The 22644-nt window shown below is 36.1% G+C and overlaps 2 protein-coding genes across 2 annotated transcripts; one reads left to right on the top strand and one right to left on the bottom strand.

The window, feature by feature from the left end:
- Nucleotides 1-250: 250 nt before the first annotated feature.
- cfap221 (cilia and flagella associated protein 221) lies at nt 251-10928 on the top strand. The gene is made up of 25 exons (XM_059553672.1): nt 251-345; nt 963-1140; nt 1294-1394; nt 1692-1778; nt 2006-2101; nt 2193-2293; nt 3162-3265; nt 3423-3582; nt 3766-3886; nt 4537-4666; nt 5441-5543; nt 5657-5744; nt 5831-5914; nt 6212-6307; nt 6469-6559; nt 6988-7085; nt 7308-7388; nt 8031-8138; nt 8257-8427; nt 8787-8945; nt 9634-9734; nt 9842-9937; nt 10032-10142; nt 10262-10309; nt 10523-10928. The coding sequence occupies exons 2-25, from the start codon at nt 1011-1013 to the stop codon at nt 10647-10649; spliced, it is 2592 nt and encodes an 863-aa protein (XP_059409655.1). The 5' UTR covers nt 251-345; nt 963-1010; the 3' UTR covers nt 10650-10928.
- A 1622-nt stretch (nt 10929-12550) lies between these two features.
- LOC132143457 (cyclic nucleotide-gated channel cone photoreceptor subunit alpha) lies at nt 12551-21384 on the bottom strand. The gene is made up of 9 exons (XM_059553671.1): nt 21136-21384; nt 19302-19463; nt 19155-19184; nt 18908-19066; nt 15299-15367; nt 15019-15210; nt 14828-14929; nt 14501-14607; nt 12551-14394 (listed from the first exon to the last, which is right to left on the bottom strand). The coding sequence occupies exons 2-9, from the start codon at nt 19391-19393 to the stop codon at nt 13004-13006; spliced, it is 2142 nt and encodes a 713-aa protein (XP_059409654.1). The 5' UTR covers nt 19394-19463; nt 21136-21384; the 3' UTR covers nt 12551-13003.
- Nucleotides 21385-22644: the final 1260 nt, after the last annotated feature.

Raw genomic sequence — 22644 nt, 5'->3', positions numbered from 1 at the left:
TTATGTTTTTATTTGATTTCATTTAGATACAAAACCTCAACCAGATTTCATAGATATACTTCTTATATAATTTTTTTATTTTGGTTTTGAAACTCACACAGCATAGAGGTGAATAACTGAATACATTTATAAAATTAAGTCTAGAAAACTATTGCTAATGTTTTGGTTTCACGCACACACACACACACACACACGTTTTTTAATTTTTTTTCTATACTTTCATTTTCTTTTCAAATGCATATAGAAGTTTAAAAATTGTTGGACCTTTTTGCTCTTTGAAACGTCAGCGTTTATTGTTGTCATGGCGACGGGATTGTTGACTTGACCTCAGTGGAGAAACAACAGGTAAGTTACGTTCTTCGAGTTTCTGGTGAGTTCTTAAAGTGCGTTTAATTCAGGCAGAGTTTAATAAACAAATAAAAGGACAACTAAACCAAAGTATTTAAGATAAAACTATTCTTTTAATGGCGACGTTGCGCGGTTTACAGTATCAACAACCTCTGACTTCCGTTATGTTTTTGAAAACAAACCGTTTATGGAAAATTTCGCCAGGAAACTTATTGCTCTAGTGTGAATAATTTCATTTATCGTTACGTTATTTATGTTAAAGCTGTAAAGTTAAGGAGGCAAAATGGGAATTTTAATAATATTACGCATATCCAGAAAAATAAAAAATAGATAAGAAAAATGCATTTAAGAGGTAAGTTAGCGTTAATAAAAATAACATGGGCATTATGTCTATTAATCAAGACCTAAGGTTAAAGTGTATGTGAATGCATAAAGTAAAATATTACATGTAACGTTAGACTTTTGAGTTAATATGAGCACATCAAAACTGCATTTATAATAATTCTACAAGAAATGTGAAAAATGTTGTTCACAAGAGTAACGTTACAATACAAAGTATTGAATGTCACACAGAAGGATGTTGCTTGAATGGCACGTCAACTATCCGCTCATAGGTGTGGATTATTTGTTATGATCAAGAATTTCTGTGAAGTCCAGCTGTCATGGAGGTGGTTCATTCTGCCCCTGAGACCTTCTCCAGGAGCGTAAAGAAGAAAAACCTGCTTCCTCTCAGCCAGCTGCTGGAGGACACCCGAAAGATTGAAAATGTCCCCCATCACCTTCTTGAAACTAGTAAGAACACTTTTTTTTTTTGGATGTTTATTAAACATCAGACTTGTAGCTTTCTAACAGGCCACCAACATTTCTGCTCTTATAAAAATTGATAGACTTTTTTATTTTATTTTACATTGTTGTATAATTTGTCTTTGTATGTTTATCTTTTAGGGGTGTTTGCCAAACTGAAGAGTAATGGTGTAGTTCAGGCCGAACCATTAGAACTGCATTTCAGTGGCTTTGAAGTAGGAAAAGATTACAGGAAGAGTCTGGTTGGTTTTTCACTTCTTGCTAAAAAGAAATAGAATTCATTTTTGGTGTGAAAAGTTTTGTGGAATGTTTAAATGGCTAATGTCACAGACAAAAAAAAAAACATTTTTACTATTGCTAAAGATTTCACTGGAGACTCCAAATTTCTGTCGATAGTAGGCTACTCTGCGGTCGGAGGGAAACATCTCATGGGTTGTAACTGAAAAAAACATTACAAAAGAGGAAGAAAATGGGAGGAAGTATGATGTAATGACAAAAACTGTAGTTGTGTTTTTTTTTTTTTTTTTTCTCTCCCTTAGAAACTTGTTAATGTCTCTTCAGAGGTACTCAGTGTCCACATTTTACCTCCTTTGACAAAGCATTTCCAAATTAAGTACACCAAAAAGGTAACCATTAACCTGCTTTTAAACATTACTTTTACAGACCTGCAATAAAAAATGTATATAATATTCCTAATTATTTTAGTTTCGGAGCTCAGCAAAGGTGAATTGATTAATACATGATGAAAATGTTTGGGCTAAATATTGTTATTTTTTTTTTATAAATACATTATATTTATCATAAAGAAAATAAAGGTAATTTTAGGACCTTGGTATTCCTTTTTTGAATGCAGTGCCGACTGGTTCCGGGTCTGGCTTACACTGTTACAGTGCACTTCCAGCCAGATGAGTGGCGTTACTTTTCTGATAACATCAGGATTCACTGCAAGGTGAGAACACGTTTTCATCTGATGTTTGCACATGCAAATTCTGACAGGACTTAGAACAGCTGTAACGTGTGTGTGTTTGTATGGTTTTCAGGGTGAGGAGAACTTACTGGTTCCTGTTCATGCATATCCTGTTATCAATGATCTTCACATCCCATCTCACATTAGTCTTCGCCCAGTGCCACTTGGGCAGAGGTATGCAATGAAAAACATATTACACAAATTACATGTGTAAAATAACTGTATGTTAACATTTTTGTTATAAAACTTTATATGATATATGAGTGTATATACACACTACTGTTCAGGAGTTTGGGGTCAGTATGACTTTTTTTTATATACTTTTAGTTAGCAAGGATGCATTACATTGATAAAAAAGTGACTATAAGACTTTTACAATGTCACAAAAAATATATATTTAAAAAAAAAATGTATTTGAACTTAAGGCTGCGATAATGGCTGCAGAAAATTGCAGCTTTGCCTTCATAGGAATAAATTATGTTTTAAAATATATGAAAACAGAAAATTTTGAATTCTAGTATTATTTAACTATATTACTGTTTTTACCATAGGTTGATCCAATAAATGCCCTGTGAGGTTTAAGGAACACAAAATAGGCTCATTTTCCAACTCCCCTAGAGTTAAACAGTTGAGTTTTACAGTTTTTGAATCCATTCAGCCGATCTCCGGGTCTGGCAGTAGCACTTTTATTTTATAGCATAGATCATCGAATCTGTTTAGACCATTGGCATCTTGCTCAAAAATGACCAAAGAGTTTCTATATTATTCCTATTTAAAACTTGACTCTTCTGTAGTTACATCGTGTACTAAGACCAATGGAAAATGAAAAGTAAAATGGTAAAACTCAACTGTTTAATTCTAGGGGAGTTGGAAAAAAGGCCTATTTTCAAAAAAAGTGGAGTGATCTCAATTTTTAAATGGTAGTAAACATAATAAAGAAGATGGAAATTATATGATAAAGAAAGACATGTTTAGTCATTTTTCCGTCTGTTGATATTTAAATGAAAATGTGAAAATATATGACTTTCTTTTGATTTTATAGTGCCAGTCATGTGATTCCACTTAGCTGCAGTTGTCCAATAGACTTCGAGTTCCAAGTGCACTGCCTTCAGCCCCATAAGGCCTTCACTGTAAAACCACTTTCAGGTAAACAGATTCCTTCGCATTTGACATATCTACTGTCAGAGAGCAATGTGAACCAGTATAAAGGCATAAGTATTGATACAACTCTAGTTGGTGATCAAATATATACTACTATAGTAGATTTTACTTACTGTACTTGTGTTATCCCCATGTTAATCAGGGATTATTCCAGCAAATGGAAACACTGTGTTAAAAGTGACATTTACACCTCTGCAATATGGTACAGCTGATATCACATTACAGCTGGTCATCGCTCAGTTCAACTCGAAACCTGTCATCTTCACAGTGACAGGTTCCTCATCTCCATACCTGCTGATCAGGTAATACACAGAAAAAATAAAGTTAAAGATTACAATGCAATATACTTAAAAACAATATGCTAAAACACTCATAGCACTTTAGCAACCACATAGCAACATCCTTAATGTAAAATGTAATGTAAATATCTGAGTTTAGATGCTATTGCACAAACAATAATGATGTTTGTGTTCTCTGTGCCTCAGTAAATCTGATGGAAATGTTGAGGATGATGATCGTTTTGGTGTAGAGCGGAAGACATCTGAAGGAAAATCTCCGGCTGTTACATCCCATCATAAGCTTAAAATGGCTCCCTCCTTGGAGAAGGTAATCTGAAACTTCTATTACTCCAATTTTGAAAAGATCAGCTTCAATCACAGTGTGTTTTTGTGATGGGTTGGTGCTGCCCTAGCTGGGGGACAAGCCAAGCCAAGCCATGCTGTTTACCAGCAAAAATATTGGTCTTTGTAGCAGAGCAAGACAACCTGCACCCAGAACAGAAAACACTGTGTTTTTTACAACAGGGTCTGACAATTTTTAAGCTGATCAAATACAGGAATTTGAATTAGCTGAGGTCAATTGCATTTCTGCCCATTAAAAAACAGTAGCTGAGAGGTTTGTGTGAGACTGAATTACTAATTTAATTTTGTTGTTTGCACACTGAGCTTCCTGAATTGAATTTGAATTGATACCCTGCCAGCCATCAAATGTGGAAAACACACACAGAATTACACTTATAAACCAGCAAAGCTTTTAGCTGTGGTATTGTTTAAAGTCATTTCTATATTACAATTTCTATAATACAGTTACAGTAAATCAGATTAAAAAATATAAAATGAAATGATAAGTGTTGGTAATAATAATAATGTTTGTACATTACAAAAAATAAAGCATTTCTTCTGGTTGAACTATCATGCAGCAGTCATAAAGTGATTAATCATACATATAGTTGCATTTTTCAGTTTTTACTCTTACAGGGCAGCAAGAAGAAGACCAAACCTGATCCTCAACTGCAGGTTTCCACCCCAGATGTCACCACTCGTGCAGGACTGGTTAAAATGCTTCTCCAGCCACAAGACAAAATTAGATACAAGGAACTTCGGGAGGGTAAGAACACCATTTCTCATTCAGAGGGCCTCCGAGGTGCATGTTAAGACCTAAAACCCTGGAAATTAGTTTGGCAAAGGCTCGATATCTGCGTTTTGGAATGCTGATGTCTTCACCCTTTTTTTTAAACTGGCATTGGACAGCCAGCTTCAACGAGCTATGATTTTGTTACTACAAAAGACAAAGAGTTATGGTGGTCCACCAGCATTATACCTGTATTTAAAAGCAACTTAACTTGCTCAGACCAGCATGGAAATGGATGCTGATCTAATCTGGTCCTTTCAGCACACTGGAGCTTAGATAATAATAAATAGTGCTCCATTTTATAGTCTCCAAATTACATGACCCTTTTGCAAGTTACCCAACCTGAAAATTGCCTTTTGCTGTGGTGTTGTTCTTGACTTCTGAGGCCATTCTTTAGCTCACATGTACCACTTTATTTTGTGCTGCCCTCACCAGAGTCATGACTCTGTATGTAATTCTAGTAAAATCTGATGACAGCAGTGGAGTTAAAAAGAAAAAAATCAACATTTCTTACCCAATGTGGTGTGTATGATGTCAAATATGTTATATATCCTGAATAACAAAAAACCTTATAAGCTGACTATTATTATGGCTGATACACCAAAATCCAATTTTAACGATTTAATCAGATTTGAAACCGTACTGCACATGAACAGATTTGGATTGGATTTGTAATCAAATATAAATCGACGTGACCACAGATCACAGTTATTTAATTCTGTGTATACCTGTGTTTTTTATTTGTTGAAGCCATGTCTTATACCAAGGTTGCAGACCAGACAAGAGAGATGAAAGAAGCCGCATTTTTAAAGAAGGTCCAACAAAAAGAGCAGAAAGCCAAACAAATGTGCTGGTGTGTTGCTCCATGTGATTTATATAACATATGACTTATAGATATTCTAAGTTTACCAACAATATTATATGGTGAACTAGAAAACCTTCAAGACTAGTGTGTTTTATCCTTAGGCAAGTTGATCTGGGTGATGAACCATGTTCAATAGACCATAAACTTCAAATTTTGAAGGAGCAAGATGAGGCTCTTGCTGCATACAAAGTAAGCCAGTGTATTGGTTTATTTCATATTGACCATTTTGGGCCACTTTCCACTGAAAACTCATGTGAATTTCATGTGAATTTCAGCTAAAATACAGTGGTGAGTCGGTGGCCTCTTCAAGATCTTCAACTAAACTTTCCTCACGGCGAGTTTTGCGAAATGTTGGACAGGTACATGATAGTGTGACATTGAAATATTTGAATGAATTAGCATCTTTATTATTGAAGTCATGATTATAGCATGTAACTTTGACGTAGTTTGTGTCCCAGTTTGCCTACTTATTGCTGTATGTACTGATGGTTGGAAAATACATAGTTTCGAATATGTAGAATAAAGTATGATAAGATTATATCATGAAATTGCATGTCACATACAGCACTGTTCGCATGTAAGCATTAACATCTAGCTCCAGTCATTATTTTTAAAATTCATATCTTTTAGACTTATTGAACAGCTCTCTGTTACAGCTCCCAGAATGCACTGCTGTTTTCAGCAGCTATGGCACTGGCCTGCTGGAGGTCAGACAGAGAGCGCTCAGAATCTTCCAGCAGGCTGCTCGAAAGGTGACATTGTTAATTTAATTTGAATGACATTAAACTATTATTTAACACATTACTGCGATGCTTGTTTACCACTCACTGTGCTGATTATCAGTGCTTGTAAATAAAATGCTTGACTGTACTAATAAGTATAATAATGCTACATTGTGTTTTGTTTAATTGAGGTTGTTCTTCAATGTCGTATGAACAAGAGATTGATGTCACTAAGAGAGCTTGTTCGCAACACCAGGAGTCTGCGGGGAGACAAAGTATCAGGCGAGTCTGGACTGTTCTTTTAAGAAACTAATACTTGTATTCAGTAAGCACACTTTAGATTCAAAAGTGAGAGTATTGACTTTTACATGTTTACAGAAGCAATCTATTTCAAATAAATGCTGTTCTTTTGAAGTTTCTTTTCATCAAACAATCCTTACAAAATCATGGCTGCCACAAAAAATATTTTCAACATTGATAATATAAGACATTTTTCTTTAGCACCAAATCAGCATCTTAGAAAAATTTCTGAAGACGGGAGCAATGACTGATGAAATTTAGCTTTGCCATCACAGGAATAAATTACATTTGAAAATATATTCAAATAGAAAGCCTTGGTGAGCCTAAGAGACTAATAAATCTTGCCTTCCCCAGACTTTTCCACAGCCATATCAATAGATTTTAAACATTCTTCTGTTGATTTTATGTAGATGGGGATGAGAAGCCATGTCTTTTTACACTGACACCAGAAAAACTTCTGCCCTTCACCTTCAGTACATTCACACCTGATGACCAAGCTGATGAACTTGTGAGAGACTGCTTATGGTTATTGAGCAGAGCTTATGTACTGTAACTCTGATATACTTTATAATTGTGGTTTTACAACAAAACTCTTTTCAGTAACTGTAAATAGAATCTTAAGGGGTTAATTTTGTTTAAATAAACAAAAAGTTTCAGTTCAACATTTGAGAGGGGTAATAACAGGGCATATTTCATATTGTTGAGGATGAAGTTGTGCTGTGGTTTTCAGGCTGTGGATGCATTGAGGCATGTTCCCGTCAGAATGCCTGAAGCGGATATGAAATTCACGGTTCCATTATTCAGTCTAAAGGTACAAGAAGAAAGTGCTTTTTCCCATTCCTTCACCTTCTGATAGGGAATTGTTTTACTTATAATCTTTCCTAAAATTCCTGAATTACTGTAAGTGGCAGCCTTTGGCTTGAAATGTCAAATGTGGTTATGTGACATATGTGAAATGTGGTTAATTTGTGGAATATACGTAAGAGATGTTCTTATGTGTGTGTGTATGGTTAAGTGGCAAACCACAAAGAAAAAACAGGAAATGCCACATGAAAGCCAGTAGTTTATCCAAAATGGTGCTGAGAATAGTTCTAAATAATATTTAAAAGAATAGTTCACTCAAAAATGAAAATTATGTCAATTACTCGCTCATGTCATTCCAAACCTGTCTGACTTTCTTTTTTCTGTGGAACACAAAAGAAAATATTTTGAAGAATCCTGGTAACCAAACAGTTTTGGTTCCCATTGGATTCCATTGTATGGGCAAAACAAACAAACAAATGAAAAAAGCTGATACATTTTTCTAAATATTTTTTTTTTTTTTTTTTTTAGGTGAACGATCACCTTTATTTCTACATTTCATACATTTTTTGAGATCCATTTAAAAACATGAAATTGCCCGTTAACAGAAACAAATATTAATTTCTTTGAGAATTGCACATCTTTTCTTAAGGTCCCCCAGCGTTACAAACTGATGGGTTATCAGCCTTTATCTGTCTATGATGCAGCAGCAACATTCATTCCTGCTGATGTGAGTAGGACATTACGTACTGGAGCACAGGTAAACATGCGTTTGTGTTACTTTTAGCCATTAAAGTTGTTTTATTTTTTTATTTTGCAATTCAAAGTTTGTATCAAATATAAGTCTGAAAGCAAATCTAATTATTGTATTTTTATAGGATGAGTTGTTGCCTCTTGTGACATGTACAGCTGTAGATTTCAGTGAAGATGAGGAAGATAAGAAACAAGAGGAAGATGATGGATCAGTTCAGGATTTAGGTCCCAAACTTAGTTTCAGTGCACCTGAAGCACTCCTCAGACCACACAACGCCCACCCTCTCCGGATCTTTGTATGGTTTTTGAGTCCATAATCATACCATGATCATGTCCATATACTATGAATAAAACTAGGTTTTTATTGTTAAATAAAATTAAATATTAAAAAACGTAACTTGACAAAAAAAATATATATATATATTAAAAAAAAAAATTATTTTTTTAAAAATATATATATATAAAAAATGTTTTTTATTTTTTTCACATTTTAATTTTTAATGTGTTAAAATAACATTGCAACAAAGTATATATAGCCTGTCGGTTCTGTAGTATTTTTTTTTTTCATGTTAAAAGTTTTGAATTATTATTTTATGCAAGACATGTTTGAAAATGGCCATCTTAATGAATTAATGTTATCTTTATTTTAATTTAGAATCCTGCACCACATGTTTATGCCTTTAAACCAGCTCTGCTTTACCTGGAGTGTGATCTGGACTTTCATTTGTGTCCACTGCCACGATACACCATCCCTAAAGGCGATGTAGTGGGTGTGCATCTCCCTCCAACACAGAAGAAATTTCTAGATAGAAAGGTTTGTTGTGAATTTTTACAGAAAGAGACATTTTTGCACATCACAGTTTGAAACAGTTGCACAAAAACAAAGTGTCTATCAGTGTGACTTTAAAATGAAGTTTTATATCATAGCTGCCACTATTACTGTCTGAAATCATTAGCATCCAGGCCTGGAATTATTTGTTTTATTTACATTTAGTCATTTAGCAGACATTTTTATCCTCCTCTCCTAGGTTCATGAATCAGTCATCCATAAAATGTGTTCTTGTTCTGTTTTAAGTAATCTTAATGACTCCTGAATGCACCTACTTTCGGTAGGCCAAATAAAGTGCTTTTGCTTTCACCTAGAAACACAGCATCTCTCTGATATGGCTGCTTCAACACTAACTGCAGTCACTGAAACCACGCCTTCTTTCTTTGTGTGAACATTTGGGTGGCATTATGCAAATATTTCCACATAGTGACGTAGACATGTGGGGGTGTGTTTAAATGTGGAGTTTTAGGAGGGCGTGGCAATCTTAACGGTTATAAATAATATCTCTTTGCATTTGAGACTTCAGTCTTTGCAACTTTACAGATCTTCTTCATGCACCAAGAGCTTGTAACACTTCAAAGAGAAAGGAAAATTTTAAATTGCATCATATGACCCCTTTAAGAAAAAAATATTTGTAAATCCTATATGCATTTACATAAAATATAAATTGCAGGATATTATCAAAGGGATTATGACATGGAAGAAGTTTCCCTCTGTGGCCTTGAGCACTTTATCCAGTATTTCGACTGTAAGAGGCGACTGCGCCCCTTATGTGTAAGTACTGCACACACACACACACTCTCTCTCTCAGTTACACACTAGGGTTTATTTACACATGCAATAAAACAAGTCCAACTGTTGCAAAACTCTTTTCTCTCTAGGTCTGACCCCTTCGATATCGTCCTGCTGCCTGTTGAGGCTCCTCTGCCTCTTCAGGATCTGCCCGACAGCATCAGAGATGAGATTCAAGCTGGAGTGTAAATACAGTTTAGCCACCAGCTTCAATAACCCCTCCGCCTTTGATTGTTTGTCACAGCATTTACAGACTCATGATGGTTTGATTTCTGACAGGTCCGAGAGCTCAGATCTTCGTCTCACTCCTGAGATGGTTGAGGCAGAGTTCGGCCTGTCTGAGAGAGCTTCAGCTACATCTATTAAAGAGGATCTGGATGAGGTCAATGGGTCAGTGCAATGGGTTATCAAATCATTGAGACTTGATAATTGACTTGTGTTTATCATGGTTATATTGAGGTTGATATCTGAATGATTAGAAACCTAAACGTAATCTTTTTGTCTGCAAGTCTCAGAACTCCAGTTGCAACAGTCAAATCTGCAGAAACAGCCTTGAGGTAAGATCCATCACTTCAATCTTTTCAAATGTTGTAGCAAATAATCTTCATATAGATCAGGTGAATGCTGAAGTATAAGCAATAAAGTAAAAGGGCAGTTTTATGTCTGTTCTGCAGTTCTGGCATGTAGGGGAAGTTGTTTCCAGCACATTATTTGCCTTGTTGTTCAGGTTATGAGGTGAGATAAAGTTTCTTCCTCTCTTTTGATCTCAGAGACACACGCGAGCAGCCGTTGGCGTCAACACAGAGCAATAGACTGGGACCAAAAGTGCTGGCCAGATTAAAAGAATTGAAATCTACAGGCAGAGTCAGCTGTGCTTCATCATGTGACAGTAAATAGCACTTTTATCTATGTGTGCCTTCATGCTTTAGTAATTCTTTCATAATTAAGTGTTGTATGTACATATTCTGTTAATAAGCACAACTAGAACAGTGCAATGGCTAGTGAAATGCAGTGCTAGCACAAGTAAACCTGCAGACTTTAGCAAAATACAGTGACAAGCCACCAGATGGCATTAAATGTCTGACACATGAAACTCAGCAACTGTACATTCAGAACCAGATTTCATGATCAATATTTGTATGGGATCTTCCTTTTTTCATGAGTTCTATTAAATTTTTTTTTTTCTAAACCAATTTCCTTTATTATCTATTTGATATTAATTCTTATACATTATATATATTTTACACATTGTAATACAGATTTACATCATAATATTATTTTTTAAAATCCTAAAATATTAAGTATAGTAACTAACTATATGTTATAACTATAAGTAAGTATATGTTAGGTATATATATATATATATATATATATATATATATATATATATATATATATATATATATATATATATATATCAAATTAGATGAGCATAATATCAGGTGAAACATTAAACTGGAAAAATTAGATACATTTTTACTTTTTTTTTTGCTTTAATAACAGCAGTCCTCAGTTGGGCGTGTATTCCAAGTGTTTGCCAAATATATTTGTTATTTTAATACATTTTACATAATAATGCTCATAAAATATTCACAACCCCCCCCCCCCCCCCCCCAAAAGAAACTTTTTTAAATCTAGACCCCACTGAATTCTTTTCTCTTTTTTTACAGATATTTTTACAAACAAGACAACATAATCCAGCATTTTCTTCTGTCATTAGATTCAGTGAGAGGCTGATTATAAGGAAGATAAGGAGGGATTCGATTTCATTTTACATGGTCTGCTGTGCACTCAAGCAAATGCCAGCCCGAGTCTATTCTGTCTGACAATTTCTCATCCACAACAGTTTTGCTGCGCTGCTCTCACCTCCACATTTACCTCACAATAGCAAACCGCTGCTTGATTCTTGTCCCTGGGGAAAGAGGGAGAAAAGGTAGCTTAATTAGCACCCTGCGTTGCACAAAGTTCATGGTAGGTTGACACCTGATATCTGTCATATCATTTGCATTACAAGCTGTTCTTGTAATAATAATGGTGCTGCATCTCAGATGCTTTCCATAACCGACTCTCAAATCTCTGGACCTGGAAAAACAAACATCTACATTACATTGCATTACAAATAAATAATTAAATCCATTTTAAATAAGCCTTATTCAATGACTTCTGTGACCAATATACTACTAGAGAAGTTTAAAACTGAATATAACTTAAGTAAAAAGTCTTGTAGATGTGAAAATATACTTGCTGCTGATAACTCATTTCTTGTCACGTCAGTTTCTCTGTGTTCCTCTCAGGAGTCAGTCCTGCGACGTTTGCATTTCCAGCACAGCTCCTTAACTACCCTTTAATGCTTGGTAGGTCTAATTGTTGGGCTACCGGCCCCCGTGGAAAAACCACACTGAAGTCATAGATTGTCACATTAGGGGCAAGTCTGAACAGGATCTTGCCCACAAAGTCTGCACAGTAAGGATGACTTGTAGATCTTTTCCCCAACAAATCAATTCACAGAGGACACAATGTTATGAACATTTCTCTAATATTTTTTAATTTAATCCAGCACATATACAATTTTTCATTAGCTGAATGAAATAAAATATACATACAAGAACCCGGGGCCCTCCATTTTATTCTCATGTTAAAAATAAACTTTAATTTTATCACATTACAAGATGTTCTGCTTTGGTATTCATACTCACTCAATGAAAGCAAAGCTTTGATATCGGCGATAATATTGATTTTTGATATTGCTGACAAAGCTTAGCAGCAATTCCTGAGAACTTAAAAAATTGCAACAAAACAGAAGGATTTTGTGTTTATTTACTTGTAGCTTGACATCTCACAGAGAGTATAGCTGCACAATAACCCTCCTAAAATTCGGTTTAGGAATCACTCTACCTGAAATTAAGACACTGCAATACTTAATAGCGACAGCATCAGGAACCAAAATGCCCCAAAACAGAAGGATGTTCTTGTTGCATTGTTGTCTGAAATTACTTTAAGACAACCCTGCATTAGTGAGGCTGAAACTGTCTGATCTGTCTTTGTTTACACGCCTTCACAAATTAGATTTAGGTCTTGTGAAATGCCAAGTCTCTGACTGAAACATCTATAAATAGTACATGTTGCTGCTGTGCTGTACTACTTTGAGATCAAGCAATTCCTCTCAAATGATGCCAGATTCCTCTATATGGGTAAATGTGGAATCAGTAATCCTGAGACATAGTGTGAAGTCAGACTATTTTTATATAGAACTATTTGTCCTTCTTATCCTCCACGACCTCAGACAAATCCTCCTGCCTAAGAGTCTTCACTCGGGCCTCCATGTTGGCGATCCTCTGTTTGATCTTGTTCTGGCTGGATGTCCAATCTGCCATAAGACGAGCAAATTTGGTTTGCATCACATCTAAATTGGTCTCCATTACAGTGACCTTTTCCTCCAGATCCTTCGGGTCTGCACCAGCATTGGCTGCAGCCTCGTCAATGAGATTGTCTTTCATCAGAATAGCCCTACCTTTCTCCTCTAGTGCCTTTTTGGCTTCTGGGTACTCGGTTAACGCTTCCATTAGGTCATCTTTCGAGAGCGCGAACAAATCTGAGTATCCCACACTACGTATGTTAGCAGTCCTGCGGTTACCGGCTTTACTTCCTTTGATGCCGAGGATGCTGATCTCACCGAAGTAAGCGCCATCGCTGAGCACCACAAACTGCGTGACACCATCATCTGCCACCACAGCTAGTTTGCCTTCTTTGATAATGTACATCTCCCGCCCAATGTCTCCCTTCTTGCAAATGTAGTCGCCTGGACTGAAAACCTGTGGTTGAAGTTTAAGGACGAGCTCAACAAGAAGACCTGCTTCACAGTCCTGGAAAATACGCACCTTCCGAAGGGTTTCCAGATGCACATTGATGGCGATCTCTGCCTTGAGCTTGTCTGGGAGGTTCTTGAGCACTTCCTTTTCATCGCAGGTCTTCTGTTCGGTCCAAAGGTAATCGAACCACTTCACGACACGAGCCTCCAGATCTTTGGTGACCTTTCGAAACTGCATGTATTGCTTGATGGAGTCAATCTTGGCCTGGAACTCCGCACGGGATGCATTCATGTTGGAAATCATGGCACCGACATTACCAACGATGGTGGCAAAAATGAGCACACCGATGAGAAAATCAGAGACGACAAATAAATACTCAACGTCTCGGACAGGCGGTGGCGTTTCTCCAATGGTTGTGAGTGTGAGAGTGGACCAGTACAAGCAGTAGATGTACTTCCTGGCAAGGCGGCCGAACTCTGGGTCGCTGATGTTGGGGTAAACCCAAGTGTCTGAGCCAAAACCGATTGTTTTTGAGATGGCGAAAAAGATGCAGCCATTCCAGTGGATGATGATTAGGATGTACAGGACGAGATTGCTGATTCGGAAGATGTTTGGGAAGTTGGTTCTGGTTTCAGTACGGTCAAAGAACTCAAAAAGACGAGCCATTTTGAAAAGCCGGTTGAATCTTAGTTCGGGATTGTTGTAACCCACTTTTAGCATTAATATGTCTGTTGGTATCATGGAGATCAAATCAAATCTGAATTGTGGCGACTTTTTGTAGCGTTCCCAAAGCTTCTTAGATTCTCTTACTAGCAAGCCTTGCTCCAAGAAACCTGTCAAAACAATTTAGTTGTCATGTACAATTTACAAAAAAAAATTCCCTGTATAGCAGTGATTGTATATTACTAAGTGAACACAAACAGTGACTAAAAATCTAACCTGTTCTTGATCTCACAAATGTGTCCGTATAGTAGATGACATCGGATGAATAGTCCAAAACTATCCATAAGATGGTGTAATCATCTTGCAGTTCATTAAAACAGGCTCTGTTTAAAATAAAAATAAAACAATAACACCAGATCATTTTTTAAATATGTTTCTGCATATAGTTTTCTTGTTTGTTTGATAATCAGTTGTAATATTCTTATTATTTTAAATAATTCATATTTAGAATTAATAATTAAATATAATTGCTTATTTTTTAATAGTTGTTTTATGCTAATATTATAACATTAAAATATCTCCAAAGCTAATATATAAAATTACCTGGTAACAAGCATCATTAGGTTGTAGAAGACCGGTATTGCTACAATGGTCAACCAGTGATAGTACATATCTGTCGCTGGATCAATAATCCAAACGTGTTTTCTAAAATAAAAAAGAACACACATTTTCTAAATTCCAGCCTGAATACATAACTACATTTATTTGCCTTTAAATTGAGTAAAAATACTCACGGTTTCTCCTCTTCCTTCTTTTTCTCATCTTTTTTCTCATCTTTCTTTTCATCTTTCTTTTCATCTTTTTTCTCATCCTTCTTTTCATCTTTCTTCTCCTCTTTTTTCTCCTCTTTCTTTTCATCTTTCTTCTCATCCTTTTTTGGTTCTTCTTTCTTATCATCTTTCTTTATCTCCCTATCATCCTTTTTGCTGCATTAAAATGATAATTGTTATTTAGAAGGTAGCAAATCACAGAATGTACCTGTAACATGTAATAATATTTAACTTTCTCACATACTCATCTGTATTGTTGCAGTTGTTCATATTCAGTGTAGCAAGAGGCCACTGATTTGCATTGTTGTTGAAACTGTGAAGACAACAATATTGTTTTATTCCTGTAGTTTGATTAGAGATAAAATATGAAATACTAAAATAAATGATGTAAAAGCATGGCCCCTTTTGGCTTAATATCAGGCATAGATCAAATATGGGATTTTCCCCCCACATTTTCTGCACTACATTTAGGAGGAAATGCATATTGGATTAACAATTAGATTTAAATTGATATCCTAAATGGATTCAAATGTGTTAAACAGTGTTAAATGGAGCTGACAGTACTACATTCTTACTGGTAGCTGAAAGCATTATCAAATTAACCTAAATGTTTAATAAATGTACAAGGAGGAACTATGTATTTTCAGATTCTGTGGGCCCGCACAATGTGGGACTTTATATAATGCATTTCAGTGTGTTAAATTCAAGCAGGTAAGTAGCAAGACGAAGAAATGAGTGTGTGGCAGACAGCAGGGGATTATAAGGTCACTGCCAGCACATCCTCTGTTGTTGTCTTGAGAAATACACTTAATCTCACTACAGATCACGGGGCATTACATTAGGGCTGATTGCATTTGCTCTGCAAGTATTTCTGATAATTAGCTGCATATTAAGTTTATTAAGTCACACCTTCTGCACATTAACAATCCAAAAGTACAAAAGCAAAGCTATACTCTATACAAAGAGTCCATGGAAATGGAAAAAAAAAAAAAAAAAATATATATATATATATAGATAGATAGATAGATAGATAGATAGATAGATAGATAGATAGATAGATAGATAGATAGATAGATAGATAGATATAGATAGATAGATAGATATAGATAGATAGATAGATATACAGTCATGCCCAAAAATATGGACATCCTTGGAAAATATGATCAAAGAAGGCTGTGAAAATTAATCTTCATTGTTAATACTTTTGATCTTTTATTTTAAAAAATTCACAAGAATCAAACCTTTCATTGGATAATAAGAATTTAAAATGGGGGGAAATATCATTTTTCACAGCCTTCTTTAATCATACCAAGGATGTCCATATTTTTGGGCATGACTGTCTTTTTGCATTTTAGGATGGGGATACCTTGCATGAGGATTATAATATTTGGGGGTCTGTGCCATCTAAAAGATTCAAAACCCCTGCTCTCTACAACAAAATGTATGATGCATTACTTTAATGCTGAATTTAATTTAAACTTTGCTCAATCCTATGAAGCCCTTATCATAGTTGATACACAAATGACCTTTAAATTATCAGCATGATTTGCTGAAAACCCTGTTGTATACAATCTACTACAAGTGTGTGTGTGTGTGTGTGTGTGTGTGTGTGTGTGTGTGTGATATACAGTATCAGGTTTATGGGAAATGTTTATTTGTACATCTCTCAGTCATCACTGTAGTGCACTGCATTACGTTTTTCTCCCACAATTAAAACTATAGAGCATTTAAATATCATCTTAATAAGACATATTATGGGGAAACATATAGTGACAGTTGATATTTATATGAATTTTATGTAAATAGTATTTTATACTTTTATAAAAATCACATTTATTTGCATAATAAGCTATCATAATTGAATCTTTGACTAAATAAATATCAACAACTTCATATTTTTGCAATTGCAAACTTCTGCACATACTGGACATCTGAATAATTTCTTCTTTTTGTTCTCCTGTGTGAGCTCCACATTCTCACTTTATCATGCGTCACAAAGCCCTGGTGTATCAAAATTATACTAGACAAAAAACAAAAATGCTTGGTTTATATATATATATATATATATACAGGTCCTTCTCAAAAAATTTGCATATTGTGATAAAGTTCATTATTTTCCATAATGTAATGATAAAAATTAAACTTTCATATATTTTAGATTCATTGCACACAAACTGAAATATTTCAGGTCTTTTATTGTTTTAATACTGATGATTTTGGCATACAGCTCATGAAAACCCAAAATTCCTATCTCAAAAAATTAGCATATCATGAAAAGGTTCTCTAAACAAGCTATTAACCTAATCATCTGAATCAACTAATTAACTCTAAACACCTGCAAAAGATTCCTGAGGCTTTTAAAAACTCCCAGCCTGGTTCATTACTCAAAACCGCAATCATGGGTAAGACTGCTGACCAGAAGGCCATCATTGACACCCTCAAGCAAGAGGGTAAGACATAGAAAGAAATTTCTGAACGAACAGGCGGTTCCCAGAGTGCTGTATCAAGGCACCTCAGTGGGAAGTCTGTGGGAAGGAAAAAGTGTGGCAAAAAACGCTGCACAACGAGAAGAGGTGACCGGACCCTGAGGAAGATTGTGGAGAAGGACCGATTCCAGACCTTGGGGGACCTGCGGAAGCAGTGGACTGAGTCTGGAGTAGAAACATCCAGAGCCACCGTGCACAGGCGTGTGCAGGAAATGGGCTACAGGTGCCGCATTCCCCAGGTCTAGCCACTTTTGAACCAGAAACAGCGGCAGAAGCGCCTGACCTGGGCTACAGAGAAGCAGCACTGGACTTTTGGACAAATTTTGCATGTCATTCGGAAATCAAGGTGCCAGAGTCTGGAGGAAGACTGGGGAGAAGGAAATGCCAAAATACCTGAAGTCCAGTGTCAAGTACCCACAGTCAGTGATGGTCTGGGGTGCCATGTCAGCTGCTGGTGTTGGTCCACTGTGTTTTATCAAGGGCAGGGTCAATGCAGCTAGCTATCAGGAGATTTTGGAGCACTTCATGCTTCCATCTGCTGAAAAGCTTTATGGAGATGAAGATTTCATTTTTCAGCACGACCTGGCACCTGCTCACAGTGCCAAAACCACTGGTAAATGGTTTACTGACCATGGTATTACTGTGCTCAATTGGCCTGCCAACTCTCCTGACCTGAACCCCATAGAGAATCTGTGGGATATTGTGAAGAGAAAGTTGAGAGACGCAAGACCCAACACTCTGGATGAGCTTAAGGCCGCTATCGAAGCATCCTGGGCCTCCATAACACCTCAGCAGTGCCACAGGCTGATTGCCCCCATGCCACGCCGCATTGAAGCAGTCATTTCTGCAAAAGGATTCCCGACCAAGTATTGAGTGCATAACTGAACATAATTATTTGAAGGTTGACTTTTTTTCTATTAAAAACACTTTTCTTTTATTGGTCGGATGAAATATGCTAATTCTTTGAGACATTTTGAGCATTTTGGGTTTTCATGAGCTGTATGCCAAAATCATCAGTATTAAAACAATAAAAGACCTGAAATATTTCAGTTGGTGTGCAATGAATCTAAAATATATGAAAGTTTAATTTTTATCATTACATTATGGAAAATAATGATCTTTATCACAATATGCTAATTTTTTGAGAAGGACCTGTATATATATATAAAATATCAATAAATTTTTCCATAAAAAAGCTGCATTTTCTGACTATTATATGTGTCAAAGAACCCACTATGTTAGGTCAAAATTAGTTTAACAGTGATAGATTTGTACAAATGTTACTAATGTGAACAAATATTATTGTGTGTGTGTGGGTGGGGGGGGGGGGGGTGGCTCACTATGTACATGCTTGCATTTTCACTCACTTCCTCTTGTGCAGTTGGTCCTGGCCTCTGTTGTCGCATGATGCATCTATTTCCTCTGGCATGTCTTCAGACTCCTCTGTTGTCATAACTGAATCACTGCATTCTGAAGCTTCACATTTGGTGGATTGTCCTCCAAACCTCAGGATGAAATGGGACATCCTGAAAGTGAAGTTACAATTAGTTATAAAAATCACTTTTAATGCACAAACAATCCTCAAATTTCCAACAAAGCAAAAGATCAAATCACCTGCCCATTAGTCCACGGGGAGGCTGATCACTGGAAATGAGACAAATATACCAAATGAAATACTTGGATTTAAATGGTAGCCAGATATGCCGTGAATGTGAGAATTGTTCAAAGTAGATGGCATATGTTTGTGGCGTCTCCTCTGACCTTTCCCCTCTCTCGATCCATTCAATAGCTGGTTCAGGAGTGAAGGCGGATCTTTGTGAGGGGAATGATTGTTCTGTGCAGATTTTTGCCATTTTATTTCCTGTTAGGCCATTCACTGCAATTAGATCACATCTGGAGCCTTTGGGTAATCACTCCTGAAAACTGAATTGTACTTTCATTAGTAGACAATTGTACTTCCACATGCAAAGTAGTTATTATCCATTCTGACACAAACAATGTTCGAATCTATAAATAAACATAATTACAGTATTCAAGTGGTGTGTTTTCACACTGCTGCACATTGACCATTTTTGTCTCACAAAGATTAAAAATAAATCCTTGTTCTATTTTAAGAAAGGATAGAAGGATAATGGACCCATGCCAAATGGATGCAAGTGTCTGCTCTATAAATATACACAGCAGCCTATATGCTTCGTGGAATCAGGGGATGTCTTCCAGGAAGATAAGCTGTTTTAGGACAAAACGAGCCTGTGGTTTTGCACAGGACATTTCTTATTAAGACAGGGAGGTAAACATGGATCTCCCCCCCCTCCTGCGTGCTATAACTGGGGATTCCCTTAGCCAAACATGCTAAGATCAAACGTGCAAGTGCTTGAACTTGAGAAGCATCTCATTCAAAGTTTATCCTCACTGAATATTTGTTTGCACTGTATGTAGCAATTCTAACAATGCCTCTAACCAAACATTTGCTGTTAATTTTAAAGTCCCAAGCATGTTTTAATTTGAAGCCCTGCTAAAAGGCCACCTGAGAGAAGTCTCTTAGAGATGAAAACTTACAAAACCAACAAAATTCAAAATTCCTTTAGATCTCACATAGAGTCTAGTTGACATTCTACAGTTTAGCTGTGAACAGAAAAAGGCTACTGAGCAGATCTGCCTGAGACATAAAAGCTGGACAGACTGTTTAACTGTCATGTGCAGATCTATAACCATAACTTTCCAAGAAAGCAAACTTGACATTTGATACACTGCCCAAAAAAATTAAGACGACAGAGAACAGGGAAATCACTGAAACAATCAAATCAAAGAACAAATACATTTAAACATTTGTTTTAGAGTAGACGATATACAATTTGATATGAAAACTATCAAAAACACCAAATTAAATAATAGGATATGTACAAAGAAAAAAATAAACATGCAATTTGGAATTATAACTATTTAAATTTTGTAATTATAAGTAATTCATATGGCTTACATTTTAGACAAAAATTGTCAAATTTCTAGCCTATATTTCTCCTTTTTTTAAGGTTTCATCACTACACAAGTCTGAGAGACTAAATGCCGTACATGTGTGGAATGGGGCGACATTGATTTTCCTTCACTGCTCAAAGCGTTCTGTGATCACTCGGCTGCAGCTCCACTCCGGATTGTCCATTTGCCCACTGCACTTGAATTAAAGAGAGAAACCCCGTCTTGAGAAGTACTGCTACTGTTACCGTACTGCTAAACACCAAAGAAAACCTTGATGCTCTGATTTTCTAAAAGGTGCTTAGAACTGCAGGCAAAATCAGACGTCCCCGCGAGAGAAAACATTAACCTTTTTACTTTTATGAAACCCGCTTTTTACCCCTGACAAACTCTGCTCCCCATCTAAACTTTACTCTGAAAACAGGCAAAAAGTGAACCATCCTTTTGGGACTCCACCTGGGCTCATGGAGCTCTGCTTGACCAAATAAAATTTGAGGAGCTAATACAACAGACAAACAATAAATAAATAAAGAGTTAAAACAATGTGCCTGGGAATTTAACAAACAATTAAATAACTGCCCCAAAAAGAAATTAGAAAATACTTTGACAGAATCACACTCACTTTGCCTGGGCTGTTTATTGAGGATCTGCATAAACTCCGGCAATTTGCTAATTATTCCACAGGACTTTGCTCTTCACAACATCAAAATCTTATTCCACAAAAAAATTCTGGTTCAGAAGTATTCACATGATTTGAGAATTGTTGCAGGAATTAAAAAACGGTATCCTGTCGAACCCAAACGAAGTGTTAGTAGTTGTTGAGTAGCTGATGGCACGTCTCTTTCCCTGTCTCCATGCACACCTGCCAGGAAAGGTGACAGGGTTAGGCTGCGCTGGAGGAGAACACCCAGCTGCTCCTCCCCACACCCCACCTGTCCAATAATAACACTTTGTCACTGAGAGTATGCTAATTTTAAAAGACTTTAGAGTCCAGAACTTTTGAGTATTACAACACAGCACATAGTAAAATAAATAAAATCCTGTATTTACCGGATTCTGTGATCATAATAGAATCCCCTCTGAGTAGGATGAGATCCTACAGGACAAACTGAATCCTACACTTTGATTCTTAGAGTCAAATTCATTATTTTTAATCGGAACCAGGCTGTTTCCGAACTTATAAAAGATTTACACTTGTTTTTGTGCTTTGCTGAAATCTGAGGCTATAGCCTTTAAGAAGAAAAATCCCACCAGGATCCATTAGGATTTGTTCCAGTTAATTCCAACAGGAATCTTTTAGGATATTTGCTAGATGATTATGATTACTCTGACTTCTACAATGAAGCCGTTAAGCCTAGATCTATTATTAAAGTTATAGCTACTCATTCCACCATCAATATATAAAATATATTTCATTATAGTATCATCTTTTTCATTAATGCTAGTTGATTATGTTATTATGAATCTACATGCTTGTATAAAGTAATCTTTGTTGGGCCCTGGAAACGTAAACCAGTTAGCTGAATGTGTTTAATAGTCTGAGCAGAGCTTATTATGCTAACTCAGCTTCAGTTAATGGACTTGGTGCAGTAAGGTCAGCGGCCCATGATGTCTTGCATTCTCATATAGAATTTAAATTAAATTAAATAAAAAATTAAATTTATGCATTTAGCAGACGCTTTTATCCACAGCGACTTACAGTGCATTCAGGCTATCAATTTTTACCTATCATGTGTTCCCGGGGAATCTAACCCCCACTTGCGCTTGCTAGTGCAATGCTCTACCAATTGAGCTACAGGAACACTTTAAGAATTTGTAGCAAGGTTTCCATGTTTCACTTTTCACAAACTTTCTGTTTGTGCATTTAAAAAACTGTTATCTTTAATCATCGTACTATGGCGACTAATATTATTACCAAGTTTATGCTCTACAGTTTATCCACTTTTAATCTTTGTTAACACTTTCTACACTGTCCTCCAACCTCAAACTGAGTCTTAATGGCTTGTGCAATAAACCTGTAAGCATTCCTAGGAAACCATAGCACACTGCTGCTTTACCACAGAAAGATCAAGTCCCGACCAATCCTCTGAATCTGCTGGGTTTAGGAAGCCTGTTGAACAGAAGTTGTAAT

The sequence above is a fragment of the Carassius carassius genome, chromosome 7 (assembly GCF_963082965.1).
Source record: "Carassius carassius chromosome 7, fCarCar2.1, whole genome shotgun sequence".
NCBI classification, from domain to species: Eukaryota; Metazoa; Chordata; class Actinopteri; order Cypriniformes; family Cyprinidae; genus Carassius; species Carassius carassius.
The sequence above is the reverse complement of the archived record's forward strand: the minus strand, read 5'-3'. Positions and strand labels throughout refer to the sequence as shown.